Below are 24,972 nucleotides of genomic sequence, written 5' to 3' on the forward strand. Positions count from 1 at the left end.
TTTATTGATTGGACAGTGGAGATATAGAGACAGGAAAGTGTGGGGAGCAGAGATAGGGGAAGGATCAGCAAAGCACCTCGAGACGGGATTCGAACTCGGGTCGCTGCGAGCACCGCGGTGCTATGTGTCGATACACTAACCACTAGGCTATTGGCACCGACACAATAAAATTTCTTAGACCTCTGCTCTTTATGAGAAGTGCCAAGGGATTTTTAGTGACCACAGAGAGTCAGGAACCTCGGTTTAACAACTCATCCTAAACACATCTCAAATATATTTACTGCCCTAATAATGCTTTTTAACATAGCATATTTTCAGCTTTGCAATTAATTTAAACTATTTCAACCATAGTGGACATTTCGGCTAACTTTAAATTGTCAATGGTGCAGCATGAGCAGTAGATAGTACAGGGTTAAACACTAAGGATTTTTCAAACTGGCCCGATCGGACCAGTGGTTCAGATTTTTACTTGTCCTGCCAAAATTCTCACTGGCCCCACCAAAAAAAAAAAAGAAAAAAGTTAATTGCTATTTCTTAGCCACATATATTAAATAATGCATCACAAAATATTGTGTGTGAATCTAGACATTAAATATTTGAATTTTTTAAAAAAATATTTAGCAGTAAAATATAGAGGGTGGAAAATGTGCAGGTGTTTTATTGCAAAACAAAATGTGGCTGACCTAAAAATGACGGCAAACTAAGCAAAACATCACTTCCTTTTTTTTTATCGTGCTGTACCCATTTAAATGTTTTCACAACGTTAAAAGCAGACATTTTCTTTTAGCCTCATAATTTGATGTTGGGGTTATGTTGCCTTCTATTAAAATTTACTGACAAGGCAGCACTGCCCTGATCGGGCCAGTAACGATTCTGTCTACTGTCCCCAGCATCTCTCACGCTGGCCCTGGGCTATCGGGCAGTCCTTATTGTTGAGCCCTGTAAAAAACACATTCTGAGCCCTCAGGTGATGCTAAATGTTCTGACTGTTATATTAAAAGATAATAGTTAGTGTCATGTTATGGCTGCTAATAAAAAAATGGTCTAATATAATAATCCTTATTTTATTTAGACAAAAATTTAAAATAAACAACAAAAATATAGTAATTTAAAATGTTATAAGTGAATATAACCTTGCATTTTACTAAAATATTCCAATAATGTGTAATAATGAGCCTAAACTTTAAAAAAAAAAATTTCAATGAGAGAAAGATTTTTGTGGTGCTTTCTGAAATACAGTTTTCATCCTAAATGATTACAGCACTCACAGGTCTCTCTTTAAAATTAATATTTTCTATAGCATACTTTACAATAATATATTTGTGCATATACAGCCAAAACTAGAACTAATCTAACATAAAAAAAACTTAAGATCGCAGTTAAAAATTTGAACACTCAAATTAATGTTAGGTAAAAATATTATATGGCCCATTCCAAATTCTACCCCTTAGTCCTTCCTCTAATCCTTACCCCTTGTTTTGCGCGTTCACATGAAGGGGTAGCGGTGTCCCAATTCTCTATAGCTTAAAGGCGTAGGGCTAAGAAGAAGGGCTAGATAGCCTTTGAAACAGAGATTTTCCAGGACCACACTCAGGGCTCGAAATTAACTTTTTTACTTGGTAGCGCTGGTGCTCCCAACTTCAAATATTTAGGAGCACCAAAATAAATTTAGGAGCACCAGAAAAAATTTAGGAGCACCTACCAAAAATGAATGAGCACCGTTGCAAATTGCTTTTTAAGGGATTTATTGTATTTTAAAACAACATCAATAGGACTGACAAAAACCAGAAACAACTATCGAACTAATGCTGCGAAGACATTGATATTTGTGTGCAATAATTCCAAAATGAATGTCTAATAATTAGGCTATAGAATATTAGTGATGATGAAAATGACAATAATAGTAACAATGAATTACATTTCTCATTATGATACTGCCTTGAATGTGCATGAATGTAGGTTATCTGCTATAAAAAGTCTGTTACTTTGTGAAAAATAAATGTATAATTTGCATCAAACAAAAATGAAGCATTGCAGTAAGAAATATTGATTTTATACTGCTTTTTATATATGCATGTCAATTTAATAAATAATATTTCTGCTACAAAACAAACAAAAGATTATAATAAATCATTCAATTCAATGATGAAAGCTGCAAAGCAGTCATCAGTAAATAAATAAAAAATAAAAATAATATACACCTCAAAAAAGAATAGACAAAAGAAAGAAAGTAAAGTCTCACTTCTATCACTCTTTAAAAGATTTGGTTTCAGTTTGTGTCAATTTAAAGGTTCAGTCTGAGATGATCTTCATTTTTCTGTGTTTGTGGAAAAGCAGGCGAGTCAGCCGACCCAATTTATGAGCAGGCAGCGCAAGATTCTTGCGCTAACCATCGGCCAATACCGGTCTTTGTTATGAGCCGCAGTTTCAGTGTAAACTTAGTAAAGGCTAGCTTCTTTGGCGATGAAATGTACAGTATTAGATTTGACTTTTAGCGGACATTTGCGCTGAACACGCAGTGAATGCGACGCATGGACATTCGGGCGCCTTCTCCAAGAAGCGCGTACTCGATTGATCTCAGCTGGCGGATCATTATTCACCACGTGACGTGTCATGATCGCTGTCATCTGCGCCTCAACTTTAGGTGGGGTTTGCAAACCTGTGTGCTTTAAGTTTTTACTCTTCAGCCGTTTGCATTTCCGGTGGTCATAAAAGCTCCTTCCCTGTCATCTGACAGCGGAATACCTTGAGTGAATGACAACTAATATGAACCAATATAGAGGCAGGGAAGAGCGATTCAGCACGTTTTTACAAAAAATCAAAACAGGTCGCACTACAACCATTATCTGCAGTCGCACTAATGCGCCCAAATATATTATGAGGTCGCATAGATTAATTTTCGGGCGCATATGCAACCAAAATGGTCGCAATTTCGAGCCCTGACACTTGAAATCAAGACGTAAGAAAATTTTCCAAAATACACCATCTACAACGACAGCATGGTTGCACACGGAAATAAGGAGGAGATGCACAAATTAGTATTTTTTGTCATTATTATGAATTTTTACAACAAATAAGCACGCTTTAATTCATTCATAACCACATTTATGTTTTACATGCTTTAAAAAAAATATTTAAAAAATAAATAAATAAAAAATACGCTAAAATAAAAAATAAATAAAATAAAAAAAGCGCTAATTTTCGCTATCTATAAATCCTAATAATAACTCCTGTATAGCAGTCCCACAACATTATGTCACTCGAAAAATACCCAGTCAGAAAAGACTAGTGGCTAGGAATGACCTATTTACAGTGTCTGCTATAATGTTAATGTTGTTTTCGGTGTGTTTACATAGATGAATTTGGCCACGGTGTAAATACACAGTACAGTACCGATCTTATTGCCTGCGTTATATCGTTATGATAGCATGATATATGCCTTCAGTGATTTCCTGAGGATAAATACTAAAAACTGGAACAACTATAGCAGTCGTGATCGTAGATTTCATATGAAGCAAGAAATCGCGATGACATATGATGATCTGTACAGGTGCTGTCCCAATTCTTAGGGGTACATTTTGAAGGGAAACATAGAATTGGGATTAGGCTTTATTGAACAAGATTTTATTTTTTTTTTTTCAATTTTCAGTCCTAAAGATGCTAAGTGACCAAACTCTTATTTTAATTGCTATAACTGTTTAATAAAACTGATTTGTTTAAAAGCACTGAATATTATTGGCTATATTCACTGAGTAAGGGACACAAATTTTCATTTTCAGAAGGGGGTGTACTCGTATATGCTGAACACTGTATATATGTCTAAGCTGGTGGTTGGTGGTGGCATTCTTTCTGTGGTTCAACACTTCCTGTTAGCAGCTTACAAATATTTAGCAAACAGGGGCATAGTTACCATTACCAGATAGTTACTATTATAATTTGGAGTCATTCCATTCCAAACTCTTTATCCTTTTTTCATTCATCCTAAAAAACAAAAATGGAAAAATTGAGTATATCCACTCTGATTTTTTTTTGTCAGTAAAAGTTTTGTAAAGGAATAGGACAATTATTTAATATTCTTCTCAAGAGTCACTTTGAAAGCTTCGCACAAAAGAACAAATCTCACAGATTTTTGAGGAGGCCAAAGCATTTCAGTTATGTCAAACAAACATTACTGTTTAGCATAGTAGATGTGCTTTATGTACGCATGCAGAATATTTATTTGGGCATAAAGGCCTAAATCAAATCTGTTCATTATATGAAATGATGAGGTTTCTTAAAGGGATAGTTCACACAAAATTTGAAATCACTGTCATCATTTACTCACACTTCACTTGTTTAAAACCAATTTGAGTTTCTTCTATTGAACACGAAAGAAGATATTTTGAAAGATACTGGTTGATGGTTCCTATTGACTTTCATAGTATTTTTTTCTACTATGATATTTTCAAAATATCCATAAAATAAGCCATAAAAGTGTCAAACCAAACAAGAAAGAGAAAATTGTAAGATAATTTAAATTTTTGGGTGAGCTATCCCTTTAAGAACTATTCAACTTGTATATTGTCTCTATAAACTTTGTGAAGTGTCAGTTTTGCTTCTGACCTTCAAAAGGTCAGATATCTCTCAGGTTTTCATAATGACTTGACGTTGAGTAAATGGTGACAGCTTTCGTTTTTGTCCGAACTAACCCTTCAAAAATCAAATAAAGGATTTCTCATTTCAGAAAGTCAGTGAGTTCGGAAAGAGCGATAATAATAAAAAAGTTCAAGCAAATTCCGCTTCCTCTCTCTTCCAAAAGCATTAGCATTTGGTATAAAGGACATTTAGACGTATTTGATGGGCCTGGAGCCCCACAAAATCCCTGCGGACCAATTCTGGGACAGTTTTTGAATGTTCCGCTTGGTGCAAGTATTCAGGTCTGAAGATGAAAAGCAATTACAGGAAAATTGCTTTTCTGTTCTCCTTCGAGTCTGTGCTCTCGCAAGGGTGAGTCCAACCACCACAAAGAGATGGGAACAATTTTCTATTTTACCAGCTGACAAGCTTCTAAGGCAGCTGACAGCAAAAAACAAAATAGGAAAAACGGGTGAATAACCTCAGGCCGGAGTAACAGCCTTGATAACATGTTCTTATAACTCTTCTACTTTCTCTGGGTATTACACTCCTGAGCAGAACCGGCGACTAGGGGAAAAACAGCCTCTTGTAGAGACAACCAGTTATCAGGCACTGAAAAAAAAAAAAGAATGGTTCTTACAGGATCAGTGAAATGAATGTCACAGGTGCTGCAGCAGTAAATTAATTCACATTCCTGATAATGGGTGAGTCTAGAGCCCATTAGCCTGAAGTCATCGAGATGATCACATCTTCATGTGGAATTGGAGTTTCTCTTGTTGAATGTTAACTTCTACTCTATTTCTAAAGAGAATCTCCCAAAATCATCTGTGTGGATTTGAGAAATGTTTTTTTTTTTTTATCTTTTGGGTTGCTTTTGAACAATTACAAACTTAGTGCCAAGAGAAGGCATGTAGGTGTAAAAAAAAATAGGAGAAATAATATAGAATGATTGGATATAATGCAAATATGTTCTAAAGGTGCAGTATGTCAGTTTGACACTCAGTGGTTGAATCAGGTATTGCACTCCTGGTTCAAAACGCATGCAAGCGCAGGTTGCCAGATTGACGACATCAACAGGAGTGTGCTCGACTATCCAGCCTAAAGGCTGATTTAAGGCTGATTTAAGTTGTGTTCTAATTAAAGCAACAGCACACAATAGAAGGAATATTTTCCATATTAAAAGGAGTTTTTGTTCCAACCAACTCCTGAAATTTATATTTAACGGCTTCTATTACCTGCAGCTGAACAACAGAAAACTGACAATGATCACCTCAGGTACATCTCATGTGCTTTATTCAGTGTTAAATACTAATAATGCGAGTATAGATGTCATTTTACTAGACGTTTATTGCCATTCTACTGAAGGCAGCAGAACAGTTTACCGCAGATCTTGAAAATGAAATAAACCGTTTGTAATTGAACTTTAAAACTGTGACTCAAATATTAGTAACAAATATTGGCCAACAAATGTTAGTAATTCAGCATGAACATTCAATAATGTTAAAGAGACTTAATATCCGGCTCCGGTTTCCCCCACAACCCTAAGACATGCAGTACAGGTGACTTGGGTAGGCTAAATTGTCCGTAGTGTATAAGTGTGAATGAGTGTGTATGGATTTTTTCCAGAGATGGGTTGCAGCTGGAAGGGCATCCGCTTATAAAAACTTGCTGGATAAGTTGGCGGTTTATACTGCTGTGGCGACGCTGAATTAATAAAGAGTCTGAGCCGAAAAAGAAAATAAATAAATGAAGAATGACACCCTTATCAGCCAATGAACCCGAACCTAGAGCAGGACAGGGTGCACAACAGAGAGAAGACAAAAAACTAAACAAGCAAAACATACACTAGGCCTTTATTTTACTCAGAAAATATTGAGAATTCTACTCAAAACTATACTTAGCTCCCTAACAGTTGTTGGTTTTCAAAAGCTGTGGAAAGAAGGCAAAGCAAGATGTTGATGTATGCTTCCAAGTGTCTGTGAAACTGGATTACTGAGGTGAAATCACTTACATCTAGGCTACTATGAGAATTTATTCCTCCACACTTTCAGTTTACACAAACATATTGAATGCATGCCTGTGTTTTTATGCATTGATCGTTCCTTACACGTGTGACAATGCACGTGCGAGAAATGTGTAAACACTGTTTTCCCAAAACAGGCGTTCTCTGCCATAATATTGACACACCCCAGAGCAGTGGCACTGTACCGTTGCCAGCAGCATTGAGTGCAGATTTGATGCTAAAGTGGAAACACACACCACCCCTCCACCTTCCTCTATTCACTTCTTAATGCTTTTTACCCCTGGGATCTTTCATCAATGGCTCACAAATGTCACAGAAAATATTTCAGATTAAAATCCTTTTTCAAAATAATTTTGAGAAAGTAAAAAAAAAATAATTATAAAAATCTTGAAACACACAAAGGTTTCTCCTATTTGGTTTTAGAACAGCCTCTCAGTCTCCAGAATGTCACATCTAATGATTCAGAAGAAATTCAATAGAGATAACCAAGAAAAATATTTAATGATGACTACAGGCTCATCATGTGTCATCTACGGAACACATTTATGGTGCCATCAAACATCAACCCCATCAAGTTATCTCATAAACGGGATTTACTGCAGCCATCAGAAGTCTTAATTCAGTCTTAATTCCTTCCTACCTCACTTCACTTTTTTTCCAGTGTGGCTTTTCCAACTTCAGATAACACTTATTTTGGCACTTAGTATAATCATGATACTAAAGTGAGATATTCTTTTAGCACTTAGGCCATTTATATTAGTTTAAAATGCCAGATTAAAAAGTAAAAGTGACAACTTACACCTTTAAATCTTAAAAAGTGATAAATAGCCTTAAATTATATGTTGTGTTGCTCACAAAAAAAAAACAAAAAAAAAAAACGAGAACATTTTTTGATTGATTTTCGTTTTTACACATATAGGCGGTGCAGAAACGCCCTTTTTGCTCTGATTGGCTAACCAAATTTGAGCTTGTGACACCACCCTCGAAATAATAGTCCTACATACATATCAGAAGAACCATAGGCATATAATTATAATTCTTAATTTTTATTAATTCAATTTCTTTTTCGGCTTAGTCCTTTTATATTATTATTATTATTATTATTATATAGACCTTGCTCAGAAACAATCATGCAAACCAGGTTCTGCTTGGAAATGGCTATCTTTGTTTAGCATCAGGTGCACATCAGCCAAGATGTTTGGCAGTGGACTATGACCTTATTTTGATGACATATGTTTAATAATGCTGTTAATTTCATTTTTATTTAATTTATGCATACGTAATGAATGTAAGCCTGCTAACTGATCAAATGATAAAATATGTAAACTTGGTTTAAAAATATATAATTAAATAATAATAATTAAAAGGCTGGGTTCTAATTCGCAGAAGACTATAGTCATGACTATAGTCAAACATGATTTAGATAGTATGGTTTGGTGATTTAATTTTAGAGTAAGGATTAAAGAAAAAAAATAATAAAACATGCTCACTTGTATCTGGATGAAGAAAGAGGAGTTGGAGGAAACATTCCTGGCTCAAAGGAGTCAAAGTAAGTTAGAGTCCAGGAGAAACTGCAACACAAAACTCCAGCCATAGAAGACAGGACCAAAATACTCCAAAAACCTGTAAAAAAAATAAGCCATGTTTAAAAACATCCATTTAATATCGTATATAGCAAACTTTTAGGTTTATGCTGGACCAACCTAGGAGTCGCACTTCTGATCCATCTTCAGTGGTTATCTTCTCTGTTTTTAAATCTATAATCAAGAGAATTATTAATCAAATTGTGCATACAGTAACAAATATAACATTGCACTGGCTGGAAATTTAAAGGAGCAGTATACCCCCAAAAAGTCCTCACCATTAACTTTAATAAAAAAAAATTCTTTTGTTGATCAGAAAACAAGATATTCTGAAGAAAGTTGGAAAAAAAACAGCCACTGACATCCACACTAGGAACAAAAATAATATAGAAGTCAATACAGGTGTTTTTCACCCAACATTATTTGGTATATCGTCCTTTATTGTTCAACAGAAGAAAAAAAAACATGTGAAGGTAAACTAAATGTTTACAGAACTTTCATTTTTGGGTAACTGCCCCTTTAAGAGAATCATAGCATTAAACAGATATAGTTGTGTTTACCTTTTAAAATGATGTAAAGAAATGCGATCAACACTGCGATAAACGATACGAAGATTATGCTGCACAGCACAGAGCCGATACGAGCGGGCCACAGGTGTGTGTTCCTCCAGTACCTCTGCCGGACAGGTGGCCGCCCAGGCGTTGCCCCGCGGTTCTCGCTTCTCACGTTTGAACCTGCATTAGTGTCCTCCATCGCAGTTCTTCTTTCTGCTAACACAATCGTCTCCTCGTCGTCAGAATAAATGTCCAACGACGGGCCGTCTTTATCTCTAGCAGACCGCTGCATGCTCGCCAGCAGTTAACTTCTGAAGTTGAAATTGTTAGCTCGAGTCACATCCTGCGTCTTTAGCTTGCGCGTTTCCGTTTCCTAGACAACACGGAAAAACAGACTTGTTAGTAAATACGCTGGTTAGTTCATCTCACTTCTCGTATCAATTACACTCGACCTCTGCTGTGTATGTAAAACTGTTTTATAATGTCAAGCAATAATTATACTTGCTTTATACAGGGGTTTGTTAAACGTAATACTTGTTGATTTGAAAGCTGTCGAATGTTGGGGAGTTTCAAAACATCGCGGTTTGAGCTTCCGTGTTTGTGAAGCACCGCCTTCATTGTCGCCTTGCCCAATCATAATAGACAACCCATGCTATACGACCGTACGATTGGATGTGACGAACGTCACTAAACAAAAAACACACGCTGTTATTATCACATAGAACAAAGTGAAGCTATGGAACAACGAAAGTTCTTAGTAAAGAATCAATCAATTTGATAAGAATTGGCATAAAAAAAGTATTCTCTTTGTGACTTACTTGATCCACAAGGAAACTTCTACTTATATGGTGATTTTATGGTTAAATATAATTTACCTGTTATTCGTGAAGAAATTCATACTATGATTAAGGCCATACCAAGTGACCTTGCTCATTTAATGAGATGCCACTTGTCATTTAAAGCGATTGTTGAAAAAGAACCTAGTTGAGGACAAAGGCATTTACGACCTAAATTGTAGTAATAAAAATATAAGAAATTTCAGTCAAAGAAAAGAATCCTTCTGAGGGGGAAATTTCTTTGGAATTCTGTAATAGATAAAATTGATTGGAAAAAGGCTTAGCTCTTACTTTACAAATTTTGTGTTCCCAGCAAAGTTAAAGAATTACATAAAGTGTTACACAATATCTATCTATGGCATTCGCTGCATAAAAACATATGCTGGATAAGTGGGGGATTACTTCTGCTGTGGTGACCCCTGATTAATAAAGAAACTAAGCTGAAAAAGAAAATGAATGAATGAATGAATGAATGAATGACTCTTAAACGGCTTACTGTACCCTCAAGTTTATATCATTTTCTTTTTCTTTCTTTCTTTCTTTCTTTCTTTCTTTCTTTCTTTCTTTCTTTCTTTCTTTCTTTCTTTCTTTCTTTCTTTCTTTCTTTCTTTCTTTCTTTCTTTCTGTCTTTCTTTCTTTCTAAATTCGTAATTCATATTCTGTATTGTATACAAATATTGTTACTGTTTTTTGCAAATAAAAAATTATTTACCATTCTAAAGAGATGATAAATGAAAAATATACTTTTCAATTAAATCAGTGAAATACTACATTACATAAATAGACTATTGAAATTAGTATCTCATGTTTTTTAATGTATTTGCTACCTTGTTTGAAACAACCGTTACATGTAAAATACTATAGTTTTTTTGAACTATAGGCTACTGCAGTAAATTATTACTGTATATTAGAGTATGTACAGTACTTGGCTAATGAATGCTACAGCATTCTGTATTAACTATAGTGAACTAATAATAATAAGTATAGTAATACCCTTTAGTTTTTAGTGTATTGTAGTTTAATATTCCCTATTTTTTTATTTATTTATTTATTTATTTATTTATTTATTTATTTATTTATTTATTTATGTATTAGTTTGTTTATTTGTTTATATTAGTATAATTGCTGTGTTACCACAGTGACTATAATAGGTTATATGCACACAGACTTTTGATTTTAAAGCAGGCTTCTGGTGAACTGTCTTTCTATTACAAAATTGTCTGATTTCTTTAAAAATCAGCGATTTTCACTGCTTGTCAGATATACAATATAAAGTGGGTCTCAGACCAGACAAGAAGCACTGCATTAAATTCCATTTCCCCATGCCATATCTTTAAAATACGACAGTTTATTTCATTCATTCATTCATTCATTCATTCATTCATTCATTCATTCATTTTCTTGTTGGCTTAGTCCATTTATTAATCCAGGGTCGCCACAGTGGAATGAACCGCCAACTTATCCAGCAAGTTTTTATGCAGCGGATGCCCTTCCAGCCGCAACCCATCTCTGGGAAACATCCACACACACACTCATCCACACTCTTACACTACAGACAATTTAGCCTACCCAATTCACCTTTACCGCATGTCTTTGGACTGTAAGTGAAACCGGAGCACCTGGAGGAAACCCACATGCACGCCGGGAGAACATGCAAACTCCACACAGAAACGCCAACTGATCCTAGGCTCAAACCAGCGACCAAGTCACCTTCTTGCTGTGAGGCAACAGCACTACCTACTGCACCACTGCCTCGCCCACAGTTTATTTTACCCCAGTCATTTCAATGGAATTTCTGCACTAGCCTGTTGCTACTGACGGCGGTAGTGGTTACAACCATGTTTCATCTCGTTTTGCACTTGAACAACTAAATGAATGCTTAAGTCTATTTAACTGAATGTATTGTATTGAATTACATTACAACATCAATGCTGTAAAAACAACCTAGTGAAATTGAAAATAGTCGCATTAAGCTTTTTCCGAAAGTTTATCATTGGCTTTAAAACTCCAGCAGTGCATAGAGCACAGTACCACAACCAAGGAATTTAAGTCAGAGAGTAATATCATTTAGTTTTTTACTATGTGGTGTATTGTATTTTAATATATCCTATTTATTGATTTATATTACAAGAGTTCTTGTATTATCACAGTCAATTACCATAACCGATTAATTCAAGTTAGAGTGTGCTTCAAAAACAGTATTATATAGTATTTTTTCAATGAGGGTATTTAACCTCATCTGCAATCTAGACATATTTTCTCAATATTGTGCTATACAGATATAGGTACAAATATTTGATCTATTTGTCTGCCAAGTGATTCATTACTTTATTATGGTGATTAGGGTTTCTGACGGATGACCAAGGAGGACTGACATAAACTCGAATAATGCAACAACAATAGGATCACTATAAAATAGGGATGTAACGGTATCAGAATTTCACAGTACGGTAATACCTCGGTATGAATGGCACGGTACGGTATTTATTGAGTAATTTACAGGAAAACAAAACTAATGAAAAGACTCGAAAAAAGTGCCAAAAGTACTTATTTACCTTAGCACTGAACATATCAATGACATGCAAATTAGCCATCTATCTGTAAGTTTTGAAACAGGAACTTCAATTTTTCAATTTTAATAACAAAAAACTATAAAACCATGTAAAAAAAATATAAAGTTTCAATTTAGTATTGTTGAAAACTCATCACATTCAACATTTAATCACTCACTCACTTAGATAGAGAGTTTTTTTAAGCAGAATTATCATATAAATATAATCTGGTAAAAGCTGGGATTTCTGGGTATGTCCCCTGCAACAGAAAAAAAACCCCTCTCATTTGGGACTGAGGTTTCTGGGACAGAGAGATATGATTTAGCCAAGGTTGACAGCAGTGGGTAACGCTGTGCATTGTCTTTCCACCACTTGAGAGGACAAGCTATGAGTGAGATAGAGGTCTCTTTGCGGTACAAGTCAATGTCTGCATCAATCTAACAAGACTTATATTTCACCACAGTCTGGCAGTGCCTGCATATAGTTTTGTTCTTTGTCTGTCACCTTTTCTCCTTTTTCGTATCTTTTTAGAAAGAAATCGAAATGCTTCCACACATCCGATTTAAAACCTGCTTTAGGTTCGATCATTTCCAGCTCTTTTTCTTCCCCGCTACTAGCAACACACTCCATTTCCGCATTACTGGATCTGTAGTAACAACAGACTGCAAAGGATGATGGCCACGCCTAGGCTGATGGGAATTGTAGTTTCCGCTACCTCCCGTTCGCTTCATTCGCCTGAGCAAACTTTTCTCAGAAATATAGTTTTATTGAGTCATGCGCCTACGGTAATATTGAAAAAAATTACTATTGCAGTATGACGGTATTTACAATATTGTTACATCCCTACTATAAAATATAAATATAAAAAATAGCGTTAGACAATATCTATCCCACAAACGTGATTGTATCTAAATTCAGTAATCCTAATTCAGATTGCGTCTTCTGTAACTCAAGTAGCGAATCGATTGATCATCTTTTTGTCAAATGCCTACGTTAAAGTCTTTTTTACATAAGCTTGACATTGATTTTTCCATGTGTGATATAATTTACTTTTCTCATGTCAAACCACATATAATTTATAGGCAATTAATTTATTTTATTGGGTAAATATTATATTCACAAATGTAAATTTTCTTCATCATTACCTAATTTGCAGAATTTTCTTTGAGTTCAATTTTTTTAAATTACTACTTTACAAAATGTTTACAGCAAAAAAGTGTAAAAACTGAATTTTTAAAGGACTTTGTAAATATTATTTAATTTTATATTTTTGCCCTTGTATCCTGTTTTTATATCTTATTTTAGTATTATTTTTATTTATTTATTTATATATAATTTTTCTTGTTTATTACTGTACTTGATGTCATCCAATGTTATGGTTAAAATGTACGTATTGTTAAAACACAAAATTTAAAAAAATTTAAAAACTACATATTATTTTTGGTTATTATTATAAATCTGCCTCTACTAAAAGAAATGCTTAAAACATAAGTATAAAATATAAATATAAAAAATAGTGTTAATATCAAGGTTCTATTTTCAAACATAGGTTGTTTTATTTTGCTAAACCTCTTGTCCATTAAGAACTAATTATTTGATCAAACATTTTTGTTGTTGGCAACCACCAATTTAGAGCACACAGTACATATGTAACAGTTCTCTATTGCAAGGTTTATCTTTTTAATAATAAAAAAGTTATCGGAAGTTTATTTTATATAAATACATGTCCTAATTGAGTAAATACTTCACTACTTATACAACTGTGAGTTCTTTTCAGTGTCTCTATAATATTCCTTCATGTCTGGTTTAGGTCTTTCATGGAGCACTTCCTCAGCACTCTTAAAGCTTCTGACAGCGTCAGTTGTGAATCTGCCCACACATTCTCCACAGCGTGAGGAGCTGTCAACTTTTGTCTTTCTCCGCTTTAATTCTGCATCGTGAACTGGTCCCCAGCCTAGTGGGATTTCCATTAGCCAGCAGACAGGATACAGGTATCCCACTGTGACCTGTACAAAATGTTCAACCAAAGTGAATCAAAATGAGAAGATTCACTTTTTTAGGTAAAATGTTTTGCATCCTGCTTGCTCACTTTGTATGGACTGAAATTACAATGGAAGTCATTAAGAACTTAAACTGCTGTGTCATGGAGGACAAAACTATAAATAAATACGCAAATAAATAAAAGAGTAAATAAATTAATAAATTCCTCAATAAATAAAACAATAAATAAATATGCAAATACATAAAATACATTTGAAAATAAATCCATAAATGCTTGCATAAATAATGGGCGGGTAAATAAATAAGAAAATTCTAAACTGAAAGTCCCCCCCAAACGTTTATTCATTCTTGAATATATTTAATTTTTCTTGGGTCAACATGTTTGTCAGTCATCAGAAGCCAGTCAAAAATAGTTATTTAATAATTTTTAATAATTAATTTAAATATTTGCACATTTATTTATTAATTATTTTATTTATGCAGGAATTTACTGATTTATTTACTCATTTATTTATATATTTGCATATTTATTTATTTATTATTTTGTTTATGTAGGAATTAACGCCTTTATTTACTCATTTATTTATATATTTGCCTATTTATTAATTATTTTATTTATGCAGGAATTTACGCCTTTATTTACACATTTATTTATATATTTGCCTATTTATTTATTATTTTATTTATCCAGGAATTTACGACTTTATTTACTCATTTATTTATATATTTGCCTATTTATTTATTTATTATTTTATTTATGCAGGAGTTTACGCCTTTATTTACTCATTTATTTATATATTTGCATATTTATTTATTTAGGGCAAGGCAGTGGCGCAGTACGTAGTGCTGTCGCCTCACAGCAAGAAGGTTGCTGGGTCGCTGGTTCGAACCTTGGCTCAGTTGGCCTTTCTGAGTGGAGTTTGCATGTTCTCCCTGCCTTCGCGTGGGATTCCTCCAGGTGCTCCGGTTTCCCCCACAGTCCAAAGACATGCGGTACAGGTGAACTGGGTAGGCTAAATTGTCCGTAGTGTGTGTGAATGTTTCCCAGAGAGGGGTGCGGCTGGAAGGTCATCCGCTGCGTAAAAACTTGCTGGATAAGTTGGCGGTTCATTCCGTTGTGTGACTTGTTTAATTTTTTAGTTATGCAGGAATTTATGACTTTATTTAATTATTTATTTAAATATTTGCATATTTATTTTTTATTGTTTTATTTATGCTGGGGTTTACGGTTTTTATTTATTCATTTATTTATATATTTGCATATTTATTTATTTATTATTTGTGCATGGATTAATGGCTTTATTTATTCATTTATTTATTTATTTGCATATTTTATTTATTTAATATTTTATTTATGCAGGGATTTACAGTTTTTATTTACTCATTTATTTAAATATTTGCATACTTTTTTGTAATGATTTTATTTATGCAGGGATTTTCGTTTTTATTTACTCATTTATTTATATATTTGCCTATTTATTTATTATTTTATTTGTGGAGGGATTTATGGCTTTATTTATTCATTTATTTATATATTTTATTTATTTACTGTTTTATTTATGCAGGAATGTATTAATTTATTTACTCATTTATTTATTTATAGTTTTTGCAGGTTTCATCCTCCATACTGGGTTACTAACATTCTTCAAAATAAGTCTTCTGAAAAAATCTGAAAGCTTTAATTGGATAAGACAATATTTATCCAACTACAACTACAACAAGATACAACTATTTGAAATCTAGAATCAGAGAGTCAAACAAATAAATACATAAATAAATAAATTTTACTGCTCAAAAAAATAAGGGAACTCTCAAACAACACAATGTAACTCCAAGTGTTCCCTTTATTTTTTTGAACAGTATATATAAAAGAAAGATAAATAAAAAAATCACAGCTATTAACATTACTAATAAAAAAGTGTTAATTAATTAAAAACTAATTAATCTTTACTTAATACTCTAATAAATTTTGAATAACAATTGATAACAATGTATTTTTGACTATTTACAGATTGAAGACTTCATGTTTTGTACACCAGAGTTGCATATCTTCTTTTTGTGTTCAGCGGCCAGTTTTACATTTATTGAGGTACATGTAACAATTACACATGCAATGTGTGCAGAGAGATCTAATGAAGGCTTTTGTTTTATATAATGTAGGATAGTGTTGAGATCTTGTGGAATAAACTGCATTATAGCCTTCACTGGCAAATGAACACTAAATCAGTAAGGACACTACATTTATAGAATTTAATTAACTTTTTGATTTGTGCAAGTCTCATGTCTATTGTAACTTTGGAATCATTTTAATAGAGCTATTAAGTGCACTATAGCTCTCAGCACTTAAAACAGCACATTACCGTCACAGAATACAACACCACCACCTTGTGGACTTTTACCTTATTGCTATGAGTAAACCTTAGAAATGGCGAACACAATTCAAATGTAATCTGACGTACTATATGAGCAATTTATAAGTACATAAATTGTGCTTGATTTAACTAGTTTTAAACTTGTTTTTAAATGTTGTTGTGTACTGAAATAAGAAGTCAATGGAAATTTTAATGTGGTGTGTAAACTCCTACATTGCGTAAACATTTTAATAACCATGAAAACAGCAACGTCATAACACGCCCAAAGTTTTTTTTTTCGTTTTAAAATAATTGATTAGACTTTCACAATCAACTATCACTGGATTAACTGTTATGATATGATGAGGATATGGGGTGTGACACGGCCAGTGTTTGGTCAAACTGATTAAGGCTGACTTTTTTTTTTTTTTTTTTTTTTTTTAGAGGAAAACCTAAAAAAGAAGATTCAATACATTCTGAGTTATTTTCCAATTTATTTACTGCCACTAGTGTAAATATGTGATGAACATTTTAATATATGAAAGAAGTTGATTTCCTGAATATTTTAAAAGTTTCAAATGTCATGCGTATCTGTAAGATGTTACCACAGACTTTTTTTCCCCTAAAAACTAAACTAATTAAAAATATCTGAATTTATTTCAGCTGCTGATGCTATTTTTTTTTAAAACCCTTGCTTTGAAATATGACTCGCTTTACCAAAGACACCCCAAAGTGGCTCAATAATATTTAGGTCTTGTGACTGTGCAGGCCATGAGAAATATTCACTTTCATGTTCATCAAACCTCTGTCAATAGTCTTGCTGTGTGAATTAGTGTATTATCTTTCCAATAGACATCACAGTTGTCAGGATGTTTGAACTCCTGAGTACACATGGTCCTCCAGAATGGTTGGGTAGTCCTTGGCAAAGACGCACATATCTAGCACAAGTATTGGGCTTAAGGAATGCCATGATATTGCAGCCCAAGTCATGACTTATCCACCCCCATGCTTCACTTTGGGCATGCAACAGTCTGGGTGGTAAACTTCTTTGGGGCTTTTGCACACCGCAACGTTCCCAGATTTGGGTTAGACTGTGAAGGTGACTTCATCAGAGAACAATACACGTTTATAGATATAATAGGCATGCAACCAATTTTCAGCCACCAAAAAAAAGCTTATTCGAGCAGAATAGAGGCCAGGTCACTATGTGAAGCTGGTGGAGGAAAATGTTTCCTGACTCGCTCCTCCAAAACACTCCACAGTGTCCCAATAATATTTAGATCTTGCGACTGTGCAGGCCATGAGAAATGTTCACTTTCATGTTCATCAAACCTCTCTGACAGCAGTCTTGCTGTATGTATTAGTGCAGTAGTTCTCAAACTCTTTTCATCAAGTACCACCTCGAAAAAAAATTGTCTCTCCAAGTACCACCATAGTGAGCAGTATTGAAAGAGAGTAGCGTAGTGGGCCCAGTAAAGCATCTACAGCTCTGTACATTACCAAAATGAGGCAGGTTAATTCCTACTATTTTATTGTTTTAATTCCTATTTATTTTTGTCAGCCACTTTAAACGTTATAAAAAGTTTGAATATTAACACTGTATTTAAAACATAAATAACTAAAAATAACGAAAACAAACTAAAACGTCAACATTTAAAATAAAATGTGCTTTTAAACATTAGAAATGATAGGTTACTGTTTTTAACAGCTAAAAAAAATTCAGTACTTAAATGTAAAGTATTAACATGTAGCCTATTCATGTAGTATTAATATTATATTTAATACTATTCATGTAGTATTAAAGTATTAACATGTAGCCCAGGGGTCACCAACCCTGTTCCTGGAGAGCTACCTTCCTGCACATTTCAGTTGCAACCCTGACCAAACACACCTGTTTGTAATTATCAAGTGCTGCTTTAGGTACTATTAATTGGTTCAGGTGTGTTTGATCAGGGTTGGGACTGAATTCTGCAGGAAGGTAGCTCTCCAGGAACAGGGTTGGTGACCCCTGATGTAGCCTACATATATCAACACCTGGAAATGTTGCCTGGACCTCATACATATAGGCTATATGTCATCATATTTATATATAAAATAACTTTTGATAGATTTTTAAATATATGTAGCATGTACATATATGACATATTTAATTCCTCCACGTACCACTAGAAGGAAGCCCGCATACCACTAGTGGTACATGTACCACAGTTTGAGAACCACTGTATTATTGTATTATCGTCCTGATACACGATACCACATTTAGGATACAATGTTTGAACCGCTGGGTACACATGGTCCTCCAAAATAGTTCAGTAGTCCTTGACTGATCCACCGCCATGCTTCACTCCGGGCATGCAACAGTCTGGGTGGTACATTTCTTTGGGGGTTCTCCATACCGTAACTTTTCCGGATGTGGGAAAGACTGTAAGAGTGGACTCATCAGAGAACATTCATTTATTAATTTCTTTTCAACTTAGTCCCTTTATTAATCAGGGGTCGCCACAGCGTAATGACTCGCCAACTTATCCAGCATATGTTTTACACAGCGGATGCCTTTCCAGCTGCAACCCATCTCTGGGAAACATCCATACACACTCATTCACACTCATACACTACAGACAATTTAGACTACCAAATTCACCAGTAATGCAAACTCCACACAGAAACACCAACTGACCCAGCCGAGGCTCGAACCAGTGACCTTCTTGCTGTGAGGCAGCAGCACTACCTACTACGCCACTGAAGTTTTCTCTAAAAATAAAGAAAAAAATATGATCCAAAAAAAAGGGTTAGGATGTGCCACACTTTTCAGCGCGTAGGTTACCCTCTCCCCCCAGGAGGTTTAGAGACACATGTACCAGATGCAGAAAGCACTGGATGAGAGAGCTCTCTGATCTGCACCAATAATAGTCTAACTAATTTATAATTTATCTATAATGTTTTAATTTGTATTGCCGAAGATTATTGAAGGTCTTAGACCAACATGAGGATGAGAAATTAATAACAGAATTTTCATGTTTTGGGTGAACTAACCCATTAATTGAATGATTGTGAAAAGTTTTACAGTTATTCTTTGATGAAAACAAGCTTTTAGTTGATATTCTTTAGATCAGACGTTTCTGCATCTGCATTGTAGAGGACAACTGCCATCAGGAGCCTCCTTTCATCTATTCTGAACCCCCCACTGCGAAGGCCAGCAAGTGGAGGTCGTCCAGCCAGTAGATCAAGACAGTCCAGTCCGTCTGTCAGCAGGGGCTAGTGCATCACATCTGCTGAGACGGAGGGACTGTCATGGTCATAGAGCAGCCCTCGCCCTGCATAAACATCTTCCATTTTTGGCTGCATTACGACAGCAATTTGAGTGCGGAGATGGCTCGTCATTTCATGGGGATTAAAGCTGCTACCCTCTGCTGTTCCTGGGGTGTTCTACATTGGGATATCAAGAACCCTGAAATCTTGGAGGTCAAGCTGATTGAATTCAAATGTGGAAACCTCCAGAAAAGCTCAAATACTGCAATTTTTTTTTGTACTTGATATTGCTGTCCCATGAACAGTTGAAGTCAGAAATATTAGCCCCCCTTTGAATTTAAACTTTTTTTTAAATATTTCCCAAATGATTTTTAACAATGGAAAGAAACTTTCACAGTATGTCTGATAATATTTTTTCTTCTGGAGAAGGTCTAATTTGTTTTATTTCAGCTAGAATAAAAGCAGTTACTCATTTTTAAACACCATTTTAAGAACACAATTATTTGCTCCTTTAAGCTATATATTTTTTTTCAATAGTCTACAGAACAAACCATCGTTATACAATAACTAGCCTAATTACCCTAACCTGCATAGTTAACCTAATTAACCTAGTTAAGCCTTTTAATGTCACTTTAAGCTGTATAGAAGTATCTTGAAAAATATCTAGTCAAATATTATTTACTGTCATCATGGCAAAGATAAAATAAATCAGTTATTAGAGATGACATTAAAACTATTATGTTTAGAAATGTGTTGAAAAATCTACTAATAATAAACAGGGGGGTTTAATAATTCAGGGGGGCTAATAATTCTGACTTCAATTGTACATCAAAAAGCCATGGCAAGCAAACTGTAGCCTGGTCTCTGGCGCAGATGTTGGTTTGATGGACACTGATGTCTGGGTCCAGCCAGGGCCCTCAGATGGTGGGAACAAATCATAGAGAAAAAAGTGGTTAAATTAAATTAGTTTTTTTTGGATATTGCAGGAAGTTCTCTCCTTTTTTTCAGCTTAAACAGCAAGCGCACAGTTAAAACAATCAAACTTCTCTCCATGTCTATGCACAGATTGCTCAGTAACGAGTAAATAACAAGGTGAGAATGTGATAAAATCTGAAAACGTGGTAAAAATTAGACGAGGGCTTTTCTTTTTCTGGACGGCTTTTGTAAACCGTTGGTTGGGTTTAGGGAAGTAAGTGGGTGGGCGGATCAATCGGTAAAATTAGTTGGGTTTAGGGAAGGAAGAGAGTGGGTCAGTCGATTGCCCGGTCGCCCAGTCAATCATTCAGTCATTCGACAGCAGCTTCTGGTGGGTTTAAACGAGAACAGCGCGGGGGCGAATGGCACTCGCGAGAGACATTTGAGATACGAAAAAACGTACACAGCGGCCTCTCGCTGATTCGCGAAAACAAAACCTGCAAAAATACATACTCCCAGGATGTATTTCGCAGTCTCCAGAAAACGTCCACGGGACTACTTTTTCAGAATGAGCCTGGGTTACAACATACGATATATAACACAGAAAAACAAAATATTGCAATGTCAGATTTTTCCAATATCGTGCAGCCCTAGTATGGTATCTAGAATCAAAATTCTCACTAAAAAACAATTCCAATTGCAGTAAAGTTAATGTTTTGACAACACTTTTAGGTCACAATTCATGCAATTAACTACTGGCTTATTACCTGCCTATCATTAAGATATTAATTGTTCTTTAGTAGTTATAAAGTATGACATTATTCTGCATCCCTAATCCTACCCAAAAACCTAAAACAAACTTTTACCTTACTAACTGTTAATTGCAACTCAAACTCATTCTGAAAACGTATCGATATATACATTTCTGGAGAATGTCAAATACGTCCCAGGAGATACGTCCCAGTTTTTGCTTTCACGAATCCACTAGAGGCCGCTGTGTACGCTTTTTCAGATCTCAAATTTCTCTTGCGAGTACCATTCGCGCCTGCTGTTCTCTATCAGAGGCTGCTGTCGACCGCCTGACCTGACCACCCACTTCCTTAAACCCAACCAACAGTTTTAACTTTTGTTTCAGAAAAAACAAAAGCCCTTGTCTGATTTTTACCACGTTTTCAGATTTTACCACCTTCTCACCCTGTTATTTACTTGTTTGTTTTATTTTGTGACTTCTGTTTTTGTCAACCCAGGCTCATTCTGAAAACGTAGTCCAGTGGACGTTTCTGGAGACCGCCAAATCTGTCCCGGGAGGTACGTGTTTTTTGCAGTTTTTGTTTTCGCAAACCCACGAGAGGCCGCTGTGTGCGCTTTTTCGTATCTCAAATGTCTCTTGCGAGAGCTGAATGATTGACTGTGCGACCGGCCAATCAGCTGACCACCCCCCCTCCCCTTCTCCACCCTTCCCAAACCCAACCAATTTTACTGATTGACCCACCCGCCCGCTCACTTCCCTAAACCCAACCAACAATTTACAAAAGCTGTCCAGAAAAAGAAAAGCCCTCGTCTAATTTTTTTACCACGTTTTCGTACTTCACCACATTCTCACCCTCTTATGAATTCGTTCGCTTTATTTTTTGGATTGTGTTTTTGTCTTGCCTGATTTCTGGAACCGCTCTTCCCCGGAGTCGAACCCGGTCGTCGTGGTCGACTCCTCTCTGCGTCTCAAAGTCTGCTGACGTACACGATGAGCTGACTGGACAAACTGGTTGCAGCAGGAAAGCCCTCCACATGGAGGTAAGCGGTCACCCGGTAAGCGCGAAAGGGAACGGCGTCATGCCGCGCCATAGAGTTCGTTTAAAAAAATGAAATGCAGCCATACGTACCTCCCAGGACATATTTCGCGCTCTCCAGAAACGTCCACGGTACTACGTTTTCAGAATAAGCATGAGTTGGTTTTTGTCTTACCCGCTTTCTGGAAACGTTCTTTTCTGGATTTGAACCCCGTCGTCGTGCTCAACTTCTCTCTGCATCTCAAGTTCACCAACGTACATGGAGAGCTTCCAGACAAACTGGTAACAGTGGGAAAGCAGTCCATACGCAGGTAAGTGGTCAGCTGGTAAGCTTGAAAAAAAAATGTAAAAATGAAATGCAGCCATACATACCTCTGGCTACATAACTCTTGATCTCTAGAAACGTATATAGGGCTACGTTTTCAGAATGAGACTATGCTGTTTGTTTCCCAATATGACGTGCAGTATCAAATTCCATTAAAACAACAGTCTTCAAGCAGTTAATACTCGCATCCAATATCTTGTTTGTCACGGGGGCATGAATGAAATGTTCCTGAATGAAAGGTAAAGTGCCAAACTGCAGTTAAAGTAGACAAATGAAAAATAAAACAGTCGAAATTACATGAAACTTTGGCGGAAATGTGGATAGCGCGATGACGCAATGACGTTAATCACACCTTAATTATATTATTGTCTTATTCAGATTAAGGCAAATAATTTGATACCTGATGTCTATGTAAATGTAGTCTTGTTGCTATAAATCTAATGCCAATTGCAGTACAATAGTGGTTTAGGTTACATTTTAGTTTACGTCACAATTCTTGGATTAACTACTGGGTTATTACCACAAATGACCAAGACCTAAACCCAACTGCTTCCTTACTAACTATTTACAAACAGGAAATTAGTAGTTTATTAATGGTTTGTTAGTTAATGGTTTGTTGATACCGTGAATTGTGACCCAAATTAAACCACTAACCAATAAAATTCACATTGACCGCACAAAGAATCGACTTTAGATTTTTTTTAACGGTGCTGGTGTCATTGCTTTATTTGCACACAACCACTGATTCCAGTTAAAGAGATCAAAGTAGAAAAACGTTAAATGTGCCACTAGTGTCTGCTCAAGCTTTCAAGTGTTACGTGCAACCACAGACATTTACCATTATGCAACAACAGTGATGAGAGAGAGCAATTCAGGTCACAGAGAAAGTTGATTCAGCGTCTTCACCATCCAATTAAATAATACTGTCAAACTACACAACATAAAAAGTCAATAACATTCCAGTGATATTGCAGGACAGGTCGGTTCGTTTCAACAATATGTACAGCACCACAATGGATGAACAATGTAAAAAATAAGAGGCTCGATTTCGTAGCAAAATATCTGTACATTTAAAAAAAAGCCTTTTTTTTTGTCCAATGAAATGTCTTTGATTTTTGTTTTTAAAAAAAACAGCAAACTCTTTTTCACAGCTCACAAACGTCACATGAGATAAAACCGGTAGGAGAGCAAGTCTGTGATTATTAAAATGAGATGTGTACAATGTCACACTGGTAGTGAATGCTTGGTAGTAAACATGTTTAAATCTGCAAAGAAGCACCTCAATAGCATTACAGTACCAAGTCCAGCTTCATCCACATTTAAAAAAAAACGAAAACAAGTCCAGTTGAGATGATCCGAGTTCAATGTTTAAAGATAAAAAATAAAAGTGCATCTTGTAACTCTTCCCCTCAGAAAAACCCGCAGCTTTAAAACGGTGGTAAAACGACACAAGTAGGCCAAAATCCAAGACCTCATTCTGCTCTTTCGTGGAAATAAAACCCAAATGTCTTAAATCATTTGCTAGCTCATCGTCCATTTGTAGGATTCACAATATTCATTGTTCTCTCCAACATAAAACAGTCCATTAAATCGAGATTCCAGATCCCAGGTAAACAGAAGTGTTCGTGTCACATTTCTCCATCTATCCTTGGTCTGAAGTGTGCTTTTGTGTGTGTGTTTGTGTGTGTTGTTTTCAGTAGATTCAAAAGCTGAACAATGGTGGCTAGCATGTGCTGATCTCCACGGTCCGTAGCTGAAGGTGCTGCACCTCTAAGTTTCTTCTCCCGCTCCTTCTGAGGGCATCAGCCCGTCTGAAGGGTTGGTTGCGCAGGTCTGAGAAAAACAGGTCAACTGTTATTGGTGGAAAAACAACTTAAGGGTCGGCTTGCGGATATTATGATGATGAGGCGAGGCTGAAGCAGGCAAATGTGTGATGTTGGGTTAGTTTTAGATCAGTTTTGTAGGGATGCACAATATTACAGCTCCATACACAGTTCAAGTCAGAATTATTAGCCTTCCTGAATTATTAGCCCCCCTGTTTATTTTTTCCCCCAATTTCTGTTTAATGGAGAGAAGAATTTTCAGATTGTTCGGAGGAACACATTTCTAAACATAATAGTTTTAATAACTCATTTCTAATAACTGATTTATTTTATCTTTGCCATGATGACAGTAAATAATA

General features: G+C 35.4%; 3 protein-coding genes across 12 annotated transcripts in view; 1 reads left to right on the forward strand and 2 right to left on the reverse strand.

The window, feature by feature from the left end:
- The window catches only part of arl6ip6 (ADP-ribosylation factor-like 6 interacting protein 6), a 58,304-nt gene extending 49,047 nt beyond the window's left edge, over window positions 1-9,257 (reverse strand). For 4 of the 5 annotated variants that reach the window (XM_073952411.1, XM_073952412.1, XM_017356417.4 and 1 more), the window contains exons 1-3: window positions 8,781-9,099; window positions 8,341-8,394; window positions 8,128-8,260 (exon numbers count right to left, since the gene is read on the reverse strand). In XM_073952411.1, coding sequence (XP_073808512.1) covers window positions 8,128-8,260; window positions 8,341-8,394; window positions 8,781-9,066 — 473 coding nt within the window. In that variant the 5' untranslated portion in view covers window positions 9,067-9,099. 5 annotated transcript variants of the gene reach the window in all.
- asic4b (acid-sensing (proton-gated) ion channel family member 4b) overlaps window positions 1-24,972 on the forward strand; it is a 750,743-nt gene that overhangs the window by 427,754 nt on the left and 298,017 nt on the right. The gene's annotated exons all lie outside the window — the stretch shown is intronic.
- fmnl2b (formin-like 2b) overlaps window positions 23,486-24,972 on the reverse strand; it is a 59,153-nt gene continuing 57,666 nt past the window's right edge. For all 6 annotated transcript variants that reach the window (XM_009302260.5, XM_009302262.5, XM_005165857.6 and 3 more), the window contains one exon: window positions 23,486-24,623. In XM_009302260.5, coding sequence (XP_009300535.1) covers window positions 24,514-24,623 — 110 coding nt within the window. In that variant the 3' untranslated portion in view covers window positions 23,486-24,513. The remainder of the gene's footprint in view (window positions 24,624-24,972) is intronic.

Source organism: Danio rerio, chromosome 6 (assembly GCF_049306965.1).
Source record: "Danio rerio strain Tuebingen ecotype United States chromosome 6, GRCz12tu, whole genome shotgun sequence".
NCBI lineage: Eukaryota > Metazoa > Chordata > Actinopteri > Cypriniformes > Danionidae > Danio > Danio rerio.